General features: G+C 37.8%; 2 protein-coding genes across 2 annotated transcripts; both read right to left on the reverse strand.

Moving 5' to 3' along the window:
- Positions 1–225: 225 nt before the first annotated feature.
- Positions 226–1,176, reverse strand: LOC127228141 (olfactory receptor 2AG2). Its single transcript, XM_051192616.1, has one exon. It carries the CDS (start codon positions 1,174–1,176, stop codon positions 226–228), a length of 951 nt encoding a protein of 316 aa, XP_051048573.1.
- A 5,143-nt stretch (positions 1,177–6,319) lies between these two features.
- Positions 6,320–7,243, reverse strand: LOC127228161 (olfactory receptor 2D3). The gene has a single exon (XM_051192636.1). It carries the CDS (start codon positions 7,241–7,243, stop codon positions 6,320–6,322), a length of 924 nt encoding a protein of 307 aa, XP_051048593.1.
- Between the last annotated feature and the right edge of the window lie 11,737 nt (positions 7,244–18,980).

Raw genomic sequence — 18,980 nt, forward strand, 5'->3', positions numbered from 1 at the left:
CCCAACTACCTATTAAGGCCTAAATATATAATGTATGTATGTATGTATGTATGTATGTATGTATGTATGTATTATGAGGTACACAGTAAAAAGTAAAGGAAAACTTTTAAATTATACATATCATCTCATACACCTACTATAATTCTTTAGCATTATGTCAAAGAATGGCCAAAAATGATGATTAGTTTGGAGAAGAAATGGTGAAAGGCAAGCTATACATCCTCCTTAAAGACTGGGGTGTACTGGCAGAGTGTATCTGCCCAGGACCCTTCTCAAAGCCCCAATAACCTCCTTATTTCTCAGGCTGTAAATGAGGGGATTCAGAGCTGGGGTGACAATTGTGTAAAATACAGAGATGATATTGTCTTGCTTGGTGTTGTGCAATGAACTAGGTAGGACATACATGAAGGTGGCAGCTCCATAGAACATCCCAACCACTGTCAAGTGGGAAAGGCATGTAACAAGGGCTTTCTTTTTCCCTTCATTTGAGGGCATGTGCAGTACAGTGGACAGAATTAGCACGTAGGAAGTAACAATGGCAAAAACAGGGAGTAAGAGAAATGTCACCCCTGTCACATAAACCATGAGCTCATATTGAGAAGTATCTACACAGGAAAGCCTTAGCAAAGGGAGGATCTCACAGAGCAGGTGTCTAATTTCCTGGGACATGCAGAAAGGGAAATGCATAGTATACACAGTATGACCTACTGCAGTCAGAGATGCCAAGATCCACGATGTGGCCACTATGAGCCAACAGATCCTAGGACTCATGAAGATCATGTAGTTCAGAGGATGACAAATGGCCACATACCTGTCATAGGCCATGAAAGCCAGAAGGAGGTCCTCTGCACTGCCTAGCATCAATGCTAGAGCCATTTGAAGGGCACAGCCTCCAAAAGATATGGTGTTGTCTCTCAAAAGAAAATCCATGACAGCCTTGGGAGTGACAACTGATGTGAAGAGGAGATCAATGAGAGAGAGCTGTCTAAGTAGAAAATACATGGGCATGTGGAGCCTGGCATCCACTGTGATGACCAGGAGCAGCAGTCCATTGCTGGTCAGAGCCAACATGTACAAGGTAGTAACTGTGACACAGAGCAGTTCAGGAGATCCACTGCCATCCAGAATTCCAACCAAGATGAAGCCACTTCCCAATGTGGAGTTCCAAAGCTCCATTCCCAGTAGTCTCTGTAGATGCCTAGAAATAGATGGATTCTCAGTGGAAGCCATTCTAAGGGAGTTAAACCCACATTTGAATTATTGCAGGTCAGTGTGGTATGACCAACAGGAATAGCATTTGATGTGTTTTCTATCTTCTGAATTATGATCAACCATTAGATAAATGGACAACAGGCATGTCAATAATTGCAAGTCATGGAGAATTTCCTTTATGCAAGGCATTATAAAGAATAAAACAGGTTAAACCATCTCTGAACTGGAATGGTTGTGGAGGACATGAGTGGTTGGAGGGCCCAAGTGTGAAATTCTTTAAAAATTAAATTAAAAAAGGAAAAACACAACTCTCTTCATATATAACAAAGACATTAGATATTGATTCAAAATTCATCTGGGCCAAAGTTTAAAAACTTTCGAAGAGAAACAAAGCAGGATTAAGTAAAATAGCAATATCTGGAACCCTGGATCCTACCACTACCCTCCCTTCAGCTAGACTCATACAGCCAGTCCTGTTCTCTTCATTGTCCCTCTGACCCCCTAAAGAGAAATACTAGATGGTTCACACTTGGCCAGGTGAAGAAAGCCATTTCTAGGAAAATTATGAATGTATTAGGGACCTCACATCAAGAGCTGTCAACAAAAGCTGAAAAAGATGGAGGACCATTGCTAAATTTCATGAAAATAGTCAAAGGAAACTGAGGAAAGAAGGCTGAAAATTTAGAAGCATGTTTACATAAATATTTTTCCATGTGACTACTCAGTGTTTTTTAATTTCAAAATTTATTCATATTGGCTTTCCTGTGTTTCTTTCAGAGGCAAGTAGTCACGTAGCTCGAAGAAACTCCAACTGGTACTAAGTAATTTTGCTTTGAGGTACTATTAATTTAAGCATCTTCATTAGACTCTTGGAGTTGTAGAAATCCAGATTTATCAAAGGTAAATACTGAGACTCATTATCTGGGCTTAAAATTCTATTAACAGAAGTCTGCTTAGAATTTCACAGTGGCTGAAGTATCAGTCCCCATCCCCCACTTGTACAAGCTGGTGTGCATGCAAGGTGTGTAGAGAACAGATAGGAATAAGTCAAAGGACAGAGAATCTCATAACTGACAGGCCACTGAGATCTTGAATCTATATCTGGACATTCAAAGCCTCCAAATACATTTGCCTAAATCAGAGCTAGAACTCTTACCTACCTTAAAAACCAAAAGGCATAGATTCCAGATCACACCAAGTGACTTGGGGTTCTTTGGAGGATGAAGTTGACAAAAATGCTGAGGAAAAGAGAAGGTGGTGCTTCTGAAGGGCAGGGTGAAAACTTGTTGCTATCACTAAGATCAAAGCACAAATATTCCTCTCTGCTGGCATTTATATTTCTTCCTGGAGGGAGACTGGTGCAGATGATCATCTGAAAGTTCAGCATGAGATACTCAGGAAGCAAGAATATAAATCTTCCATTATGTCTCCCATCCAATCTCTATGTGGGGGAGTCTTATTGAGTCCTGCAGTTCTGGATGTATTTTTGAGTCAATGAATTGAAGTTTTCATGTCTTATCTCCTGGCAGTTTCATGATCTAAGACAAGCAGTAGTAATTAGGGGAAAGAGGTATGGGTAGGGCTGCTCAAAGAAGACCAATGCTGCCTAATCTCACTGTCTCAAGGGTAGCATCGAAGCCCCAGTTGTATTCTGAGGGAGGTTTCACAGTGTCATCCTCCCAGATGACAAAGTCCATGAAAACGCTACTGTAAACTGGATTTTAATGAATCCTCGCAGGCATGGAACTTGCCTTCTACTCTCTACACTTAATTCACCACTTTGGCTCTTGGTGTGAAAACCTATTCTGTCCTACATGGTCTTGATCAGGAGAAGCCTGTGGAAGATCTGGTGTTAGAAGCTGGCCCAAACAAGGGACCTCAGTGGAGCTTTTGTCAAGTTACAAGGGGTTTCTCAAGACCTCCAGGAGGGCTCCACACTCCATTCCCCTCCTGTACCTCATGAGTGGGCTGTTGTCAGCTGCATGGAGGCAGACACTCACTCCTGCTAATACTAAGACTTCTTCAATGACAATAACTTTTTTCCTGCCCTTGTTCTTTCAAGTCTCCTCTCCATTTTTGCGCTCTCACACGTTCCATCTCACACTCTTTTTTTCTTTTTCCTTTTGGTTCCTTTTAATCAATAAGTCTAGCTGTAAATTTTTAGGCTGGAAAGTTTATATATTTTGTTCCAACTTAAGAAAAAACCAATTAACTCTGTTCTTTTATTGTGCTAAAGAGAGCAATACAAGTAATTATTATACAAAAGCAATAGAAGAAACAAGTTAGTTATTGATTTTTGTCACTTTAAAGGCACCATAGTCAAAAGGAAGTATATTAATTAAACTTGAATTTACAGTAACAAAATACCTGAAAATAGCACTTAAAATGGTTGAGTTTGGGTTGGGGATATGGTTCAGTATCTGAGCACATAGCTCAAAGGCTGATCACTTGCCTATCATGTACAAGACCCTAGATCCATGTACAAGACCCTGGTGACACAAGGACTAAGAATAATATAGGTTTATTTTAGTTTTCAGTGACTAATTTCTTAGACTCTGTGACAGTGTGATAGGAGATGCTAGATGGCTACTGTAGCAGGTGTTGTAAGACCCTCAGAATGAGGAGTCTTCCAGGTTCGGTCGATACCCCAAGAACTCAATGTCCAGTCCAGTTGCTGCAAAACGCAAGAGGCTTTAATGAACAGGAAATGTCTGCGCAAATGGGCTCCTCCAGCATGCAGGCTAGGGAGAAGCCCCCTCCCCTGGGCCCAGGTGTTTTTAAAGGCAAACCCACAAGCTTAGGGAGGGGGTGGGACCCTCTGTCCATTGAGTACGTGACCCTTGGAGGCCAGATGGTCTGCTATTAGGGTCAGCAGGCCTTAGGGCCTCAAGTGTGCTAATTAATCTTGTCTGGGCAAACCAGAGTTACAGCTATCTCTTGATCCTATTTACCACCTGTTGACTCACAGGAAAGGAGGGGCAGTGTGAATTCTTATCTCAGGGCCCTGTGAGAGGAAGCTAGCAAATTCCAAGGAACAGATATTGGTTCTAGGTTAGTCCATCATTAACATTACTTTTTAGGTCTTTCAGTGTTAGGGTTCAAATCTTATCACAAGCATGACTGGAGAGAAAAGGCATAGAAAGCAGGCATAGCAATTTTATATCCAACAAATTAATCCCAATACAAAACTAATCATAAGAAGATACTAAATACTCATTGTTAAAAATAAAATCTATGAAAGGAGTATTTCAATTCTAAACATTTATTCAGCAAACACAAGAGAACCCAAGTTCATAAAAGAAATACTACTGTACCTAAAATCACATATTGACCCTCACACAGTGAGAGTGGGTAACTTCAAACCCAACCCTCATGAAAAGGCAGGCCATGCAAGCAAAAATTAAACAGATAAATGATGCAGTTACATATAATGATAAATTAAAAGGACCTAAAAGACATCTACAGGGCATTTTACCCAAATATGAAACAATACATTTTCTTCTCAGCAGCCCATGGAACTTTGGTCAAAATTAGCTACATACTAGGATACAAAGAAAGTTTAAAAGCTATAGGAAAACTGAAATAACCCAGTGTCTTATAAAACCACAAAATATTAAAGATGAATATTAACACCAATTGTAATGGTAAAAAGAACACAAATTCGAGGAAATTAACTCAAAACTGAAGAAAAGTTAGGTCAAGATAAAAATTAAGAGGAATTACATACTTTAGTGAATTGAATGAAAATGAAAACAGAGTGTATGCAAATTTATGTGAAACAATGGAGGAAAGTTCATAGGAAAAGTGAATTTTAATTCAGTATTTTTGTGATTATATACCAGGAAGTTTACTAATGATTTGAAACCACTTTTCAATCCACATACTATTCCTTACTTTTAATTGCTTACAGCCATTTGATTAACTTTATTTTTTAATTTCTCAAATTGTAATATTACAAAAAACTTTTCCTCCTACTCCCTACCTCCTAACTCTCTCATTTTTTTTTTTGAAGAAAATTTCTGCTCTCCATTTCAGCTTCAGAAAGTGTTATGTTCAGGATTACAGACAGTGTTATCAATACAACACTATGTTTATATCTGAAATTTATAAATGTACCTGGAATATTTAATATGCCTTAGAATATTATATATATATATATGTAATATGATATATAATGTTTGACATTTGAAGGAAAGAAAAAGGAAATCACTGCTAATCTAAAACATGTTTGCATTTGTGATGATTGATTGTTACAACTGACTTTTTTGTTTCTTTTTTATTTTACATATCAATCCCAGTTCCCTGTCCCTACCTCCCTGCTTTCCTTCCTCCCTCCCTGCCTCCCTCTCACCTGCCCTCCCACGTCCCCTGACCACCCTCTCATCCCATCCACCCCATCCTCCCCTCATCCCAGACTCCACAGGGAGGGTGATGCCTTTCAGGAGGGATCAACAAAATCTGTCAAGTCATTTGCAATAGGGACTAGGCCCTCTCTCCTGCCTCTAGGCTAAGGGAGTATCCCTCCATGGGGAATGTGCTCCCAAAGTCCTTTTGTGCACCAGGGATATATCCTGGTTTCACTGTCAGAGGTCCCTTAGACTGCCCAGGCCTTCTAACTGAGACCCATGTTCAGGAGGTCTGAGTTGGTCCAATGCTGGTTTTTCAGCTCTCAGTTTGGGGGCCCATTAGCTCCCCCTTGTTCAGGTCACCTGTCCCTGTGTGTTTCTGTAGCCTGGGCTTGTCCTCATTTTCTTATCACTCCTCCCTCTCTGCATCTGGATTCCAGAACAGCTCAGTATTTAGTTGTGGGTGACTGCTTCTGATTCCATCATTGACTTTTATTTACTATTTTATATAGTTACACGCCTAGTTACTCCATCCCCCATTTCCTTCTTTTCTTTTTTTACCTTTGATACTATTTCTTTAGGTCGAACAATACACTGTACTCTAGAAAATCAATCTATTGACCTAGCTGGAAAAGCACAATACAAAAATTAAATTTAAATTAGAGGAATGGATGAATGTGGAAAAAATTAAAAACCAAAACTAACATATTTTGTATCCCTAATGGTAAGCAGCTCAAAAGTCCCCATTCCCTCAACCAGAACTATTTTGCAGTTATTCTCCTGAGAGCCCCTTTGACATCCTTGTTCCTCAGGCTGTAAATGATGGGGTTCAGCATTGGGGTCACTGCTGAATAGAACACAGAAATCATTTTATCCTTTTCATTCATTATCTTGGAGTTTGGTCTCATGTATGCAAATATGGCTGAGCCATAGAAAAGAACAACAACAATGAGGTGGGAGCCACAGGTGGAGAAGACCTTAAGCCTCCCCTCCCCAGACTGCATCTGGATCACAGTGGAGATGATGTTCCAGTAGGAGATGAGGATGAGGGAGACAGGTGCTAGGAGGATTATCACACCCATTGCAAAGATGGCCATTTCTGTGCTGTAAGTGTCTGCTGAGGCCAGCTTCAGCAGAGCAGGAGGTTCACAGAAAAAGTGGTTAATGACATTGTTTCCTCGGTAAGGAAGACGCAATGTGAATGTGGCATCTACCAGGGACACAAATGCACCACTGGCCCAGGACCCTGCAGCCATCTGGACACAAACCCAGTGTGTCATGATGGAGGAGTAGTGCAGAGGCTTGCAGACAGCCACATATCGATCATAGGACATCACTGCTAGGAGTGCACACTCTGTACATCCCACCAGAAGTAGCACAACTATCTGAGTTGAGCATCCAACAAAAGAAATGGTCTTTCTCTTCACCAGGAAGTGGATGAGCACCTGAGGTACTGTGGTGGTAGAAAAGCAGAGATCAGCAAAGGACAGGTTTCTGAGGAAAAAGTACATGGGAGTGTGGAGTCTGGGGTCTGTGTGGATGAGGAGAATGATCAATAGATTTCCCAACACAGTGAGCAGGTAGATGAGGAGAAAGAGGAAGAAAAGCAGGACTTGGGTCTGTGGGTCCTGTGAGAGGCCCAGGAAGAGGAATTCTGTCACTGACGTTCTGTTGTCTTCACCCATGTATCGTCATTTGTCTCTGTAGAAGAGCATCAAGGAAAGAAACACATGTACATGTGTTGTTTCAGAATATCTACATAACTGGTTATTTGATTGATTCAAAATTTGACCAATGAGTTCTCTAAGACTATTTCCATGTTCTGAAAGACTGAATTTTCTTTTGGATTGTGTGGTCTGACAGCACACAATTCTCCTCTTGAATTTTACAGTGGCACCAGTAAGAAAAATAGCATTCTGAGTATGGCATCACTAATGCATCTCTCTTCCTCCTAGGGAAGTGAGAGGCCTGTGGTTCTCCTCAGAGTATACCCAGCTTTTGTGTAGGTCTGAGGAGCCATCATCTTGAGGTGACCTTAACTAGTTCTGTCTGACATTGTGAACTCTGTTATAAGGTTTATGAAGCTTGTCTGTTTCATTGTTTGCAAAATAATTCAATAGAATCACTTCTTAGAGTGAGGAATAATTAGAAAGTTATGAAAAGTGGATTAGTATTATGTGATCCTGTTTATCACTGAAATTCATTTATCTCCAATGTAAAGAAATCTTTGGATTATCAATAAAAATAGCTGCTTCTTTGGCTGTTACACTTTGCATTCATCAAGGCTCCAAAGTCTGTCTTTTGCACAATTTTATTTTTTATTTGTTTCACACAGTCCTTTAGCACTAATGACACCTGTATTCATCAATTGGTATCATCTGATGGCCACCATTGGTAACCATTTCATTTCATTCCTCTCTAATCTATTTTACTTATGTAATATGTAATTAATATCATTCCTAAATTACAGAATATAAAAATTATTCTAAAATGGTCTCATGCTAGTAACTCTGAGCACTTTAGACTCTCTGCATCCTGAGAGCTTTATTCTTCAAGCATTACCTGTATAGAAGGTTAGTATCTTGTGAGCCCTTTCTGCCTATGGTTCATATCTACTCTTGCACAAACACAGACATCTTATCTTTCTTCACAGTATACACCAACCTTTCTTGATGAGTAATCAATAGACTTGAAATAACTGCAAATAACAATTTTGTTTTATTTCCAGTGCTTTAGTGTTACTTGAGAATTATTAAGAAGGCAGATTACAAAATGAGGCAAATGCCAGTTGCTGATCATTTCATTGTAAGTCTTTAAATATCCAAGCCAAATCTAGATATACATGATGGAATAGATCATGGAAGAAATCAGAATGAGAAAAATGTAAAATTATAAAAATAACATAGTTGTGTATGAAATTCACAGAAAAAAATAAAATTTTATAAAACTCTACTACTTTGATCCTTATTTTTTTAAAAAAAAACTTTTTCTTCAATTTGATTGTATCTCTGCAAGACAAATTGACATTATCATATAAACATTAAACTACACATTAAGATTTGCCCAAAGTTAGAAATAAAAAAGTAATCTTTGGGTATATATTATGGATTCCAGTTGTGTTTTTATGGGAATTTTGTGTGCTTCTACATCAGTATGTGTTTATTGTCCTTTATTTGGATGTTTCTTTTAATATTTTATTTTGTTCTAATTTGTTTGTAATTGTTTTATCTTATTTTATTATTATCCTTTAGATACCTGTTTGTTTCATAAAGAGGGACAGAAAAGTTTAAGATTCATATGGAGGGTTGGAGAGGATTTCAAAGGAGTAAGAAAAGGGGAAACCATAATCAGAATATATTATATGAAAAAAATATTTTTAAATAAAAGAAAAATAGGAAAAAACTAAAATATAAAAATACCTTTATTGAGGATCCTTAGAAACTACTCTTATGCCCTAGAAAAATAGTTCACGCATAGTTAGCCAACCCACAGCAAACACTTTGTTATAAAATAGTGATGATCATTAGGGTGGAGGAACCTAGGCAACAGGAGACATAGCATAGGAGACATTTACTCTACTTTGTGCTTATATATAGTGATTACTTTAGTGTCCAAATTAGTATACATATTTTGAGTAAAAAGAGACAAAGCAGCCCTACAGACTACAGCCAGGATTTCTGAATCTTCTTCGGATCCCCCATGACAGCGCCCCTTACCAGCAGGAAGTAGTTTGGAAAGAACGACGCCCAAATTCCCAAATATTGTGTATAAATGTTTGTTTATATTTAATTGGACTTTGTTATATAAAATAAAATAAAATAATAAAAAAGAGATAATATTTTGAAATAAGAAAGCAGTTATAAGGAAAATATAAAATATACAAGAATTAGAAGTACATAGGTCACCAAAAAAAAAATAATGTCAGAGTACTTCAAACAGATGCTGTAAGTTGGAGCAGGAGTCAGTCACAAAAGACTGAGGATTAGGACTTAATTGGTCAGTCACATAGTATGAATATAAATAAAACACCACCAAATTCTATAATTAATGTGGAAAATAAAATACTGTTTTATTTAATCACAGTGTGAGATAGAAATTTTTCTCTGAAAGATTAAAGCTATATTGGCTACATGTACCTTTTAGTCTATGTTTTAACTATTGAATTCATCATGTACACATTCAGTACTCTCTGCTGATGTTTTTATGATGCACACCATATACTTCTGAACATTTTATATCTCACTTGCTCCCTAAGTATACTATAATCATGATCTTTTTTTTAAATAAAAGCAAAGATCTTATCTCATCCCATAGCTTCCTCATTTTCTATGGTGTGAAAACATTTAAAATCTTTCTTAAAACCTCTGCTGCCTTTGGTCACTGGACATCCTGTATTAGTGCCTTTGTTTTTGTAATCTACCACATCTTCAAAATTATCATCTAATATGTCTTTAAATATTTGATTAATGTCTCTATGTCATTTTGTCAGCATCATGATTGGGCAGAATTTTCACTATAAAATGTTAATGGTACTGCTACAAACTTTGAAAATCTATCTGAGGTTATAGAATATTTGAGGCATTATTGAAAACACTGAACTTGTAGTGTACAACATGACAGTGATTAGGTTACTTAATATTCACATAATCGTCATTCCATTTTCCCTCAAGTAAGAAGACTTAACATCCAGATTATAGCACAGAGTAAATTACCTGTCTCTAACATGACAAATAGTAACTGCAAAGAACAACACCCTGTATAAAAGGGGCTTAACACTTTGGTCAGCCTCTTCTACATCTTTTCTCTATTTCATGTCTTGCCCTAATGTGCCAGTTTGTGAGTATCATGACTTTAGACAATAGACAGGGCATAAATGTTTACCTCTCCCTCACTCTCTACCCCAGATAAAAATTCTCTCTGATTCTTCAAAACTGTGATTCACAGTCCTTAAATTGTTTTTTGGGGGGAGGGTCCCACTGGCATTTTTTCTTTACAGTAGACTTTTATATGTCTGCTTTCTAAAGTTTTCTACTCAGCGCACAAGCAAGTTGGCTACTATTTTCATGGAATTCATAGAAATGTGCACATAGTTCTCAATTTCAATTCCAAGACTATCCAATATATGTTTCTATGATCTTAGAATGGCTTGCTGCCTCCACATTATTTAATCATGCATTTATTTCTATCAATTGCAGTTCAACATTGTCTGACACATACTACTGGTTAAATAAAAGCCAGCTTAATGAAGCAATAGATTCTCATGCACAATAGCACACTAATAAAGACTGCACTAGAAAAGAAGGGATGGTGTTTACTAACTCATTTCCTACATGTTTTTCTAGTGTAGGACTATCAGGTTGTGTACTGAACATGTCTGACTCCAAATTCAAAATGGAAAAGAAGGTAAGGAAGGAATATCAAAGAGGAGACATAGATAGAATGAGAGACAGAAGAGAATATGGAAGCTCAGAGATAAAAACCAAGAAGACCAGAGGATAACACCTCTTCCTATGGGAAGGGAATCAAGAATCAGACTCTCTGGAAAAAGTTAATACCCCTCAATACCTTCCCTACCCTCACCTGAAGCACTAGTAGCAGTGAGACCAGTGAAGGATGGAGAGTAACAAATGGAGGTGTAGTTTCTGCAGCCTGTTTCCTTATCTTAATGAGTAACCTTCATTGCTGTTTCCAAAATATGATGAGACTTTTACATCACCTGGGCTGCAAGTCTTACTCTATCCTAATGTAAGGAGTACTGTTTATGAAGAGATTCAACTTCAAATCTACTAAGACCCATCAGCCTGGAGGAGGTTCCTCCAGGAAGTCAACAAACCTGAGGTCCTAAGAGTTGCTATTACCAGACCATTCCCTGGAGCATTTGGGCCGTTGACTTTTTAAAATCATCCTACAGGAAGAGATCCCAAGGGGGTTAAAAATAATCATCTGTGACTGAGTTACTTTAATTTCTTTTGATGTCAAACCAAATCACCCTGTGATCATCTGGAATGTTCAAGTCTTTGAACTTAAAGTAGAACATTCATTGGGATGGTAACATAAAATGCAGCTGAAAGTATTGAGTTCATGCCTTAGTATTTGCAAGGAATTTGTTCCATTGTGTTTTCAGATATCATCTCTTGTATAATTAACTAATATTTTCTTATAACCTGTGCATGCAATCCTTCCACTAATTATTGGTTATAATACATAAAATAATCTTTAAATTTTTTTCGTGTGTGTGTGTGTGTGTGTGTGTGTGTGTGTGTGTGTATAATCTACAAAACTCAATTTGATTTATGGTTGGTGAATCTGTAGGTACAAGGGACAGGTAGTAGACTATTCAAACCCTGGATGATTCTCACAAATTAAGAGCTTTCAGAGAATTCTAAGCATTCATTTTTGGTATCTGTTCCTAAAATTCCCCAATCTCCTTACAGTCATATGGGAAAATCATGCTATAGGTACATAGTACAGAACAAGATGTTCTCACTTTTAGATGGAAGATTCATTTGAGCCCCTGAAACAGATTACAATGAGAACCTGGTCAACACTCAAGCTTCAGTGGTGAGCCATAGTCTGGACAATGTTTGGGTCCACACACATTTAAAACTAGCAAATGACAAGATGAATATGTCGGATCTCACAGAGATGGCTCTGCTCAAATTAAGGTCACAGAGTTCAAACCCACTATTGCTTTTAAAAGGTTAAACAACAGAATGTTTGGCCTAAGGTGTGGCTAAACTAATGGATATCTTACCGTGACAACAGGATATTTGGCTTAAGAAGTAACTAATGAAAGTCTTACTTTAACAACAGGATATTTAGGCTAAATTTATGTGGCTATTGTCTGTCTTGCCTTGACAACAGAACACTTGGTTTAGGGTGTGGTTACTTGATGTTTCAGGTATTGAGAAGGTAATTGAAGTTACTTGTTTTTTAAATCTCAGCAAGAAGTCTCTTTGCCTTCCCCCACTTTTAATTGTGGCATATAAAGACGGTTTATAATTAAATTGCAACTTTTTCCCAAATATTCACTGGAGCTCCCTCCCAATTCTATCTAGTGTCTCTGTCTTTTCTTTAGCACCTATAGTTTTTTACCTGCCATTTTTAATTCACATGCTTCCCTACATGTGACTGTACAAGTAGTCACAAGCAAGGACTGGATATATAAAGTGGTCTCCCATACTACATGAATGATACCATCCTTGGTCACATTAAGAATACAGGAAAATAGAAAAATTAATTAGTTCCAAATGAAATGTTAATATAATAAACAACTATAAATTCCAAGGAATGATCAGGGGAGAGGTCCCATAGGAAACAAAAAGCACAGAAATAAACAAGAGAATTGAAAAATGAGGTGAAGATTTGAAAATGAAAAGACCAAAATCATTTTCCCCACAGCCAGTAATTTGTGCCACATAAAGACAGCATCCAAAATATCTGGGTTAATCACTACTATTGTGATATTCAAAATATTACCTTAATTTTCATTCTAACTTTTACTTCTCTGGTAGTACCATCATTTACCCTGTTGTACACTGTGTAAATCAGAGATCTCTTGAACTTATTAAGCTTATTGTGTAGGATGGCAGCAGTTTTATTAGCTGTATTTCAAAGCAGTGTAAGTCACTAAGAAATAACCCAAATAAAACTAGCAGAGATATCCAAAGATGAAACATCAAAAATCTTCACTGTGACTTCTTCAAAAGATCCTTTTCACTCCTCAACTAATAAATTCAAAGATGCCAAGATGTGAAAAATAATAAATGAAAGTCAGATGAAACTCAAAAAAGTTTAGTACTAAAAGTTACCTATGTATGATATGAGAGGGGTATAAATTAGCACATGAATTAAGTAAGGAAATTGGCCAATGATTGAGAGAACAGTCAGCAAGTAAAGAAAAGCACTCAGAAAAACTGATGTGAAATCAAAAACAGGAATGGAAAGACAGAAACAACTGAGAAAAGTAAACAAGGATATTTAGAATTTGAAAACAAAACAGGAATGTTGTAAATAAAATGGCCTATGTGATTCAAATAGAAACCATAGTGGAATCATGACCAATAAACTCACCCAAGTTAAAGATTGTAACTATGAACATACACATGAATTCCTGCCTTTACCAAACCTACCACACTTACCTTGAGTGATGGGTAGACTTCCTAATACTACGGTTACAAAAGTAAAATTCATACATAATAGCCTAGAAGAAAACCTAGATTAGGTTCCTATCAAGAGATGAAGAGGTGAAGAAATTCATATAAACATAACAGAATTTTACTCAGCCATAAAGAAAGATGAAATGATGCCATTTGCAATAAAATGCATAAAATTTGAATTCATGTATTAAGTGAAATAAGACTAACTCAGAAAGACAAATGCCGCATGTATTCAGTCCTCTGTAGAACCTACATTTGATAATGTGACACAGCAGAAGGTGAAATAACAGCAATGAAATGTGTTAGAAAAACAAGAAGAGGACAGTAGAGAAAAGGAAAACAAAATGGCTGCATGTTTTCTTTCATGTACAAGTGTGTGTGTGTGTGTGTGTGTGTGTGTGTGTGTGTAAAGCATAAGGTGAACTATTTGTAGGCAAAAAAGATCATTACGAGAGGGAAGTGAACAGATGGGGAGATTTGGTGGTGAACTTGAGTGAAGTGCAACGAAACTGTTATAATGGAACCCATTAGTTTGTATCCTAATTAATAAACTTTATTGTAAAAGTATCAAGACGAAAACAATGTTTGTTCCACAGTTGTCAGATTGTGTGAAATGTATATTGTATATCCCAGTCCAGGGATAGTCTGCAATCATCAGCAAGGAACATATGAAGGTTACATTCACATGCAGGCACATGAGACACAAATGTGCTCATTTGCTTTTGTTGGTTCATTTGCTTTTGTTTACCTGTTTTTTCAAAGTGATAGAGAAATAATAGATATGGAGATTGGTGAGTAGGGAGTGGGGAAGACTAGGAAGAGTTGGGGGAGGTAAAAAGAATGAACAGGATATATTTAGTGAAAAAATGCAAAACAATTGTAAAAAGTAATTGTCTACATTGTAATTTCCAATATGAGGTTTTTAATTAATTAATTTTAATTTCCTTTTGCATTCAAACCACAGTTCTCCCTCTTGCGTCTCCCTACCTCCCCTCAGCCCATCTCCTATCCACTCCTCCTAATGAATAATGGCTCCCATGGAGAGTCAACAAAGTCTGACACATTAAGTTGGTGCAGGACCAAGCCTCTATCCCCTGAATTAATGCTGAGTAAGCATGACATCCCACCTTAGGGAATGGGCTCCAACAAGCTAGCTCATGTACCAGGGTTAGATGCTGGTCCTACTACCTGGGGCCCCTCAGATAGTCTGAGTGTCACAACTGTCTCTTACAAGCAGAGAGCCTAGTTTGGTCACATGGAATCTCCACAGCTATTGGTCTAGAGTTCATGAGTTTCCACAAGCTTGATTCAGCTATCTCTATAGATTTTTTCCAACATGATCTTGACCTCTCTTGCTTATACATTCCCTTCTCCCTCTCTTAAGCTGGATTCCCACAGCTCAACCTCATGCTCAGTTGTGGATCTCTGCATCTTGTTCCTTCAATTACTGTATGAAGGCTCTACGATGATAATTGGGGTGGTCTCCAATTTGAGTATAGGGGAAGGCCAATTCAGGCAACCGCTCCACTATTGCTAGGAGGCTTAGCTAGAGTCATACTTGTGGATTCTTGGGAATTTCCCTAACACCAGGTTTCTCATTAACCCCATAGTGGCTCTCTCTATCAGTGTATCTCTTTCATTGCTCTCCTACTCCACACACACATAAGACCATCCAGTTCCTTCATGTTCTCATCCTCCTTTCATTTTTTTTTAAATTACACTCCTTTGTCCCTCTTATTACACTTCTTTGCCCCAGTTTACCCAGGAGATTCCAATTTCCCTTCCGAGAGGGATCCATGTGTCCCTCTTACAGTCCTTCTTGCTACCAAGCTTCTCTGGCTGTGGATTGTAGTCTGGAGATCCGTTGCTTTACATCTAATATCCACTTATGAGAGGGTACACACCTTGTTTATATTTCTGAGTTTGGGTTACCTCACTCGGGATGTTTTGTTGTTATTGTCCCATCCATTGAAAATTTCATGATGTCTATGTTTTTTTACAACTGAGTAATGCTCCATTATGCAAAAGTACCACCTTTTCTTTATCCATTCTTCAGTTGACGGGCATATAGGTTGTATCCAGGTTCTGGCTATTATGAATAATGCTGCTATGAACATTTTTGAGCAAGTGTCCTTGTGGTATATTCCCAAGAGTGATGTTGCTAGGTATATTCCCAAGAGTGATGTTGCTAGGTATATTCCCAAGAGTGATGTTGCTAGGTCTTGAAGTAGATTGATTCCTAATTTTCTGAGAAACTGCCATAATGATTTCAAAAGAGGCTGTACAAGTTTGCATACCCATCACCAGCACTCTACATCCTCTCGAACATAAGCTGTTCTTCGTATTTTTGATCTGAGTCATTCTGGCAGGTGTAAGATGGTATCTCAGAGTCATTTTGATTTGCATTTCATTGATGATTAAGGGTGTTGAGCAATTTCTTAAGTGTTTATTGGCCATTTGACATTCTTTGATGAGAATTTTCCAACAGTAAGTTTTTGTTATTGTTGTTTTAATGTTTGCATGATTCTGGGTTGTTATATTTTATTGAGACAGGGTCTCACTTTAGGGCACAATCTGTCTTCAAACGTAAGGTCTGCATACCTCAAATTCTTGAGTTCTGGGATTACAAGTTGTCATAGTTATGTCCCATTCATTTCCTCTTCTATGAGCAAGGAGAATGCTGGATGCTGGATCAATAGAGGCATGAAAATGAAAGTGAGAAAATGAAAGGTAGTAAATGTTTACCATTCCCTTGAAATTGACCTCTCATTCTGAGTTGTAGTCTAGGAGCAGAGCTGTAAGTTGCTCTGTTCTCACCATGGTCTGAGGCCTAGAGCCATTCTAAGGCTTGTTACATTATGATGACTAGACGTATATAGGAATTTCTACATCAACCTATCAGAAAAACTTTATCTTGTAAATGTTATAATTTCTAAATGGTGGTATTTACTTTTTCACCTTTCCTTCTTTTTAAACCTTCATTTTATATTTGAGAAAACAGACATGTGTCTTTTATAAAAGTATGGGTCCATAGACTTGCAATTTAAAAATAGATTGGTCCAACACTGGAAATTTCATAAATGTGTTACAAGTATGTGAAACTAGATTTCAATAAGGTGTAGTCTACTTACCATTAAAAACTTACATAGTGTTGTCTGTGTTTTGGTGGTTATGTCTCAGAAATCATTGCTAAGGTAAAAGACACGGTCAATAAGAGAAAAAATAAACAAATAAATGGAACCAAACTAGTAGATGTAAACCAATGAAAGTGGTTTGTTGAATGGCAACAATCAAATGGGCATCTATAGCATGGTAAATAAGAATCTGGAAAACAATAGGCAGATGGATGTTTATTTAGGAAGAAATCACTTACACTAGAAACAGATGACTGCCTCAGGTTCTCATCCCAAGGATGCCTCCAGATGCTCTCTATCTCTGACCAGGAAATAAGAGAGTGAGCTGGGGTCCTGGACCACAGATTTAGTCCCCCCCAGGTCACGCCCTCAATTGCCCCCCCAACCCCAATGGGTGTGATCAGTGAAACAATTGAGGGCAGGGTGGATATCTCACTAGAGGAACCACCACTGATTTTTAAACCATATATGTAAAAATAGGAGGTGATTTTTATTCTTGAATATAAGAGGAATACTTACATGTTGACAAATAGTTTTCAGTGTTGAACAGAGAAGTGATAAGAAAACACAATTGAGAAGTCAAAAAAGCAATCAGTGGACCAAGTTGTAGCTCAGAGTTTGAGGACTAAAAAGAGAGTATAATAATGGAGAGGAGGTTTTAAGGTAGTTAAGCACATAGGCTGTGTAAAATGAACACAGCTTGTCCAGTCTTGGCCTATAAAATCCATGCCTGATGCAAGAGACAAACACAAGCTAGTTGGGTAGGCAACTAGTTGGGCAGTTCTCTGTTGATTTGTTTATTTGGGTGTGTGCTATATGATGACTTCAGCAGTGATATGAAGCCTCTATTGAAATGGTCAGACTTGGAGACTTCAGATGTCCACAGAGTGTTTAAAGAGACATTGGTGTAGTATAGGGCAACAGAAGAGACTGAGGTATATCACTTAGGAGTTATAATATTCATTGCCATGGGTTCTCTTATTGTGAAATATTTTTTAAGTTAAACACTGGGATTACACCAGAGAGTACCCTATTAGAACAGCACTTAGAACCTCAGGTTTGAAGACTTCCTGGAGGAAAATCTTCCAAACCAAGGCTGGTCATTTTGCAGTAGATTTGGGAATAAATCCCCTTGCACATCAGCATGCTTGCATCAGGATAGAGTAGGACTCAGCCCAGATGATGTCTCAGCTTTAGCATTTTCAGAAGATGCCAATAGAGATCACTTATTAGGTAGGATTAGGACAATTAGGCTACAGAAACCACACTTTGCTTCATTTTTATGCTCTCCATCCCTGGGCTCACTGTCCTATGTTTATACCTATTATAGCTACCTGTGCTCCAGGTGAGAGTGGGGAAAATGCTAATGGGTGATTTCTCCTTCCAATCAGCCTGAACCATGATTCTCTTCACACAGTAAGAAGCTTTTCTTTTGCAGTGCACTCCTGTTTCCAGGGGTCTGTAGAGAATGTGATCTTCATGAACCCTATTCTGAGGAATCTTGAGATGAGACTGTAAGCATGTGTAGCCATGCTTAAATATGATACCATTATTAAAACAAGACATCTTATTACATGGTGAACAACTAATTATTTTCTTAAATTCTTTAAACAGCTTACATTTTATGAATCTTTATATCAACAGTGTTAGATACATATAATTTGTGTTACCATTTTACAGCTGAGTTAAACTAAGCAAAGCAAACTGAGTTATTTGTTGTTGGCCACACATCGACTACATAAATCAATATTGAAAGACTTATTTATTCATTTATTTGTTTATGTGTGTGTGTTCACACATGCATGTGTGCATGTACTGTGTGCGTGTGTGTATGTGTGTGTGCGTGTGTGTGTGTGTGTGTGTGTGTGTGTGTGTGAGAGAGAGAGAGAGAGAGAGAGAGAGGTATGTAAGAAGATGTTCATGTAAGTCAATGAAATTTCCAGATATTCTGATTCTGCTGTTACAGGCAGTTATGAGCTGACAATCAATTCTTCTGGGGATTGAGTTCATGTCCTCTGGATAAGCAGAAGGCCTAAAAAAGCCAGGATCTCAACACAGAAGTTGAGTTATAGAAACCCGATGCTAATCAGTACGTTATGCTGCTTCCTTCATCTTACAGCTGCTCATGG

Source organism: Phodopus roborovskii, unplaced genomic scaffold (assembly GCF_943737965.1).
Source record: "Phodopus roborovskii unplaced genomic scaffold, PHOROB, whole genome shotgun sequence".
NCBI lineage: Eukaryota > Metazoa > Chordata > Mammalia > Rodentia > Cricetidae > Phodopus > Phodopus roborovskii.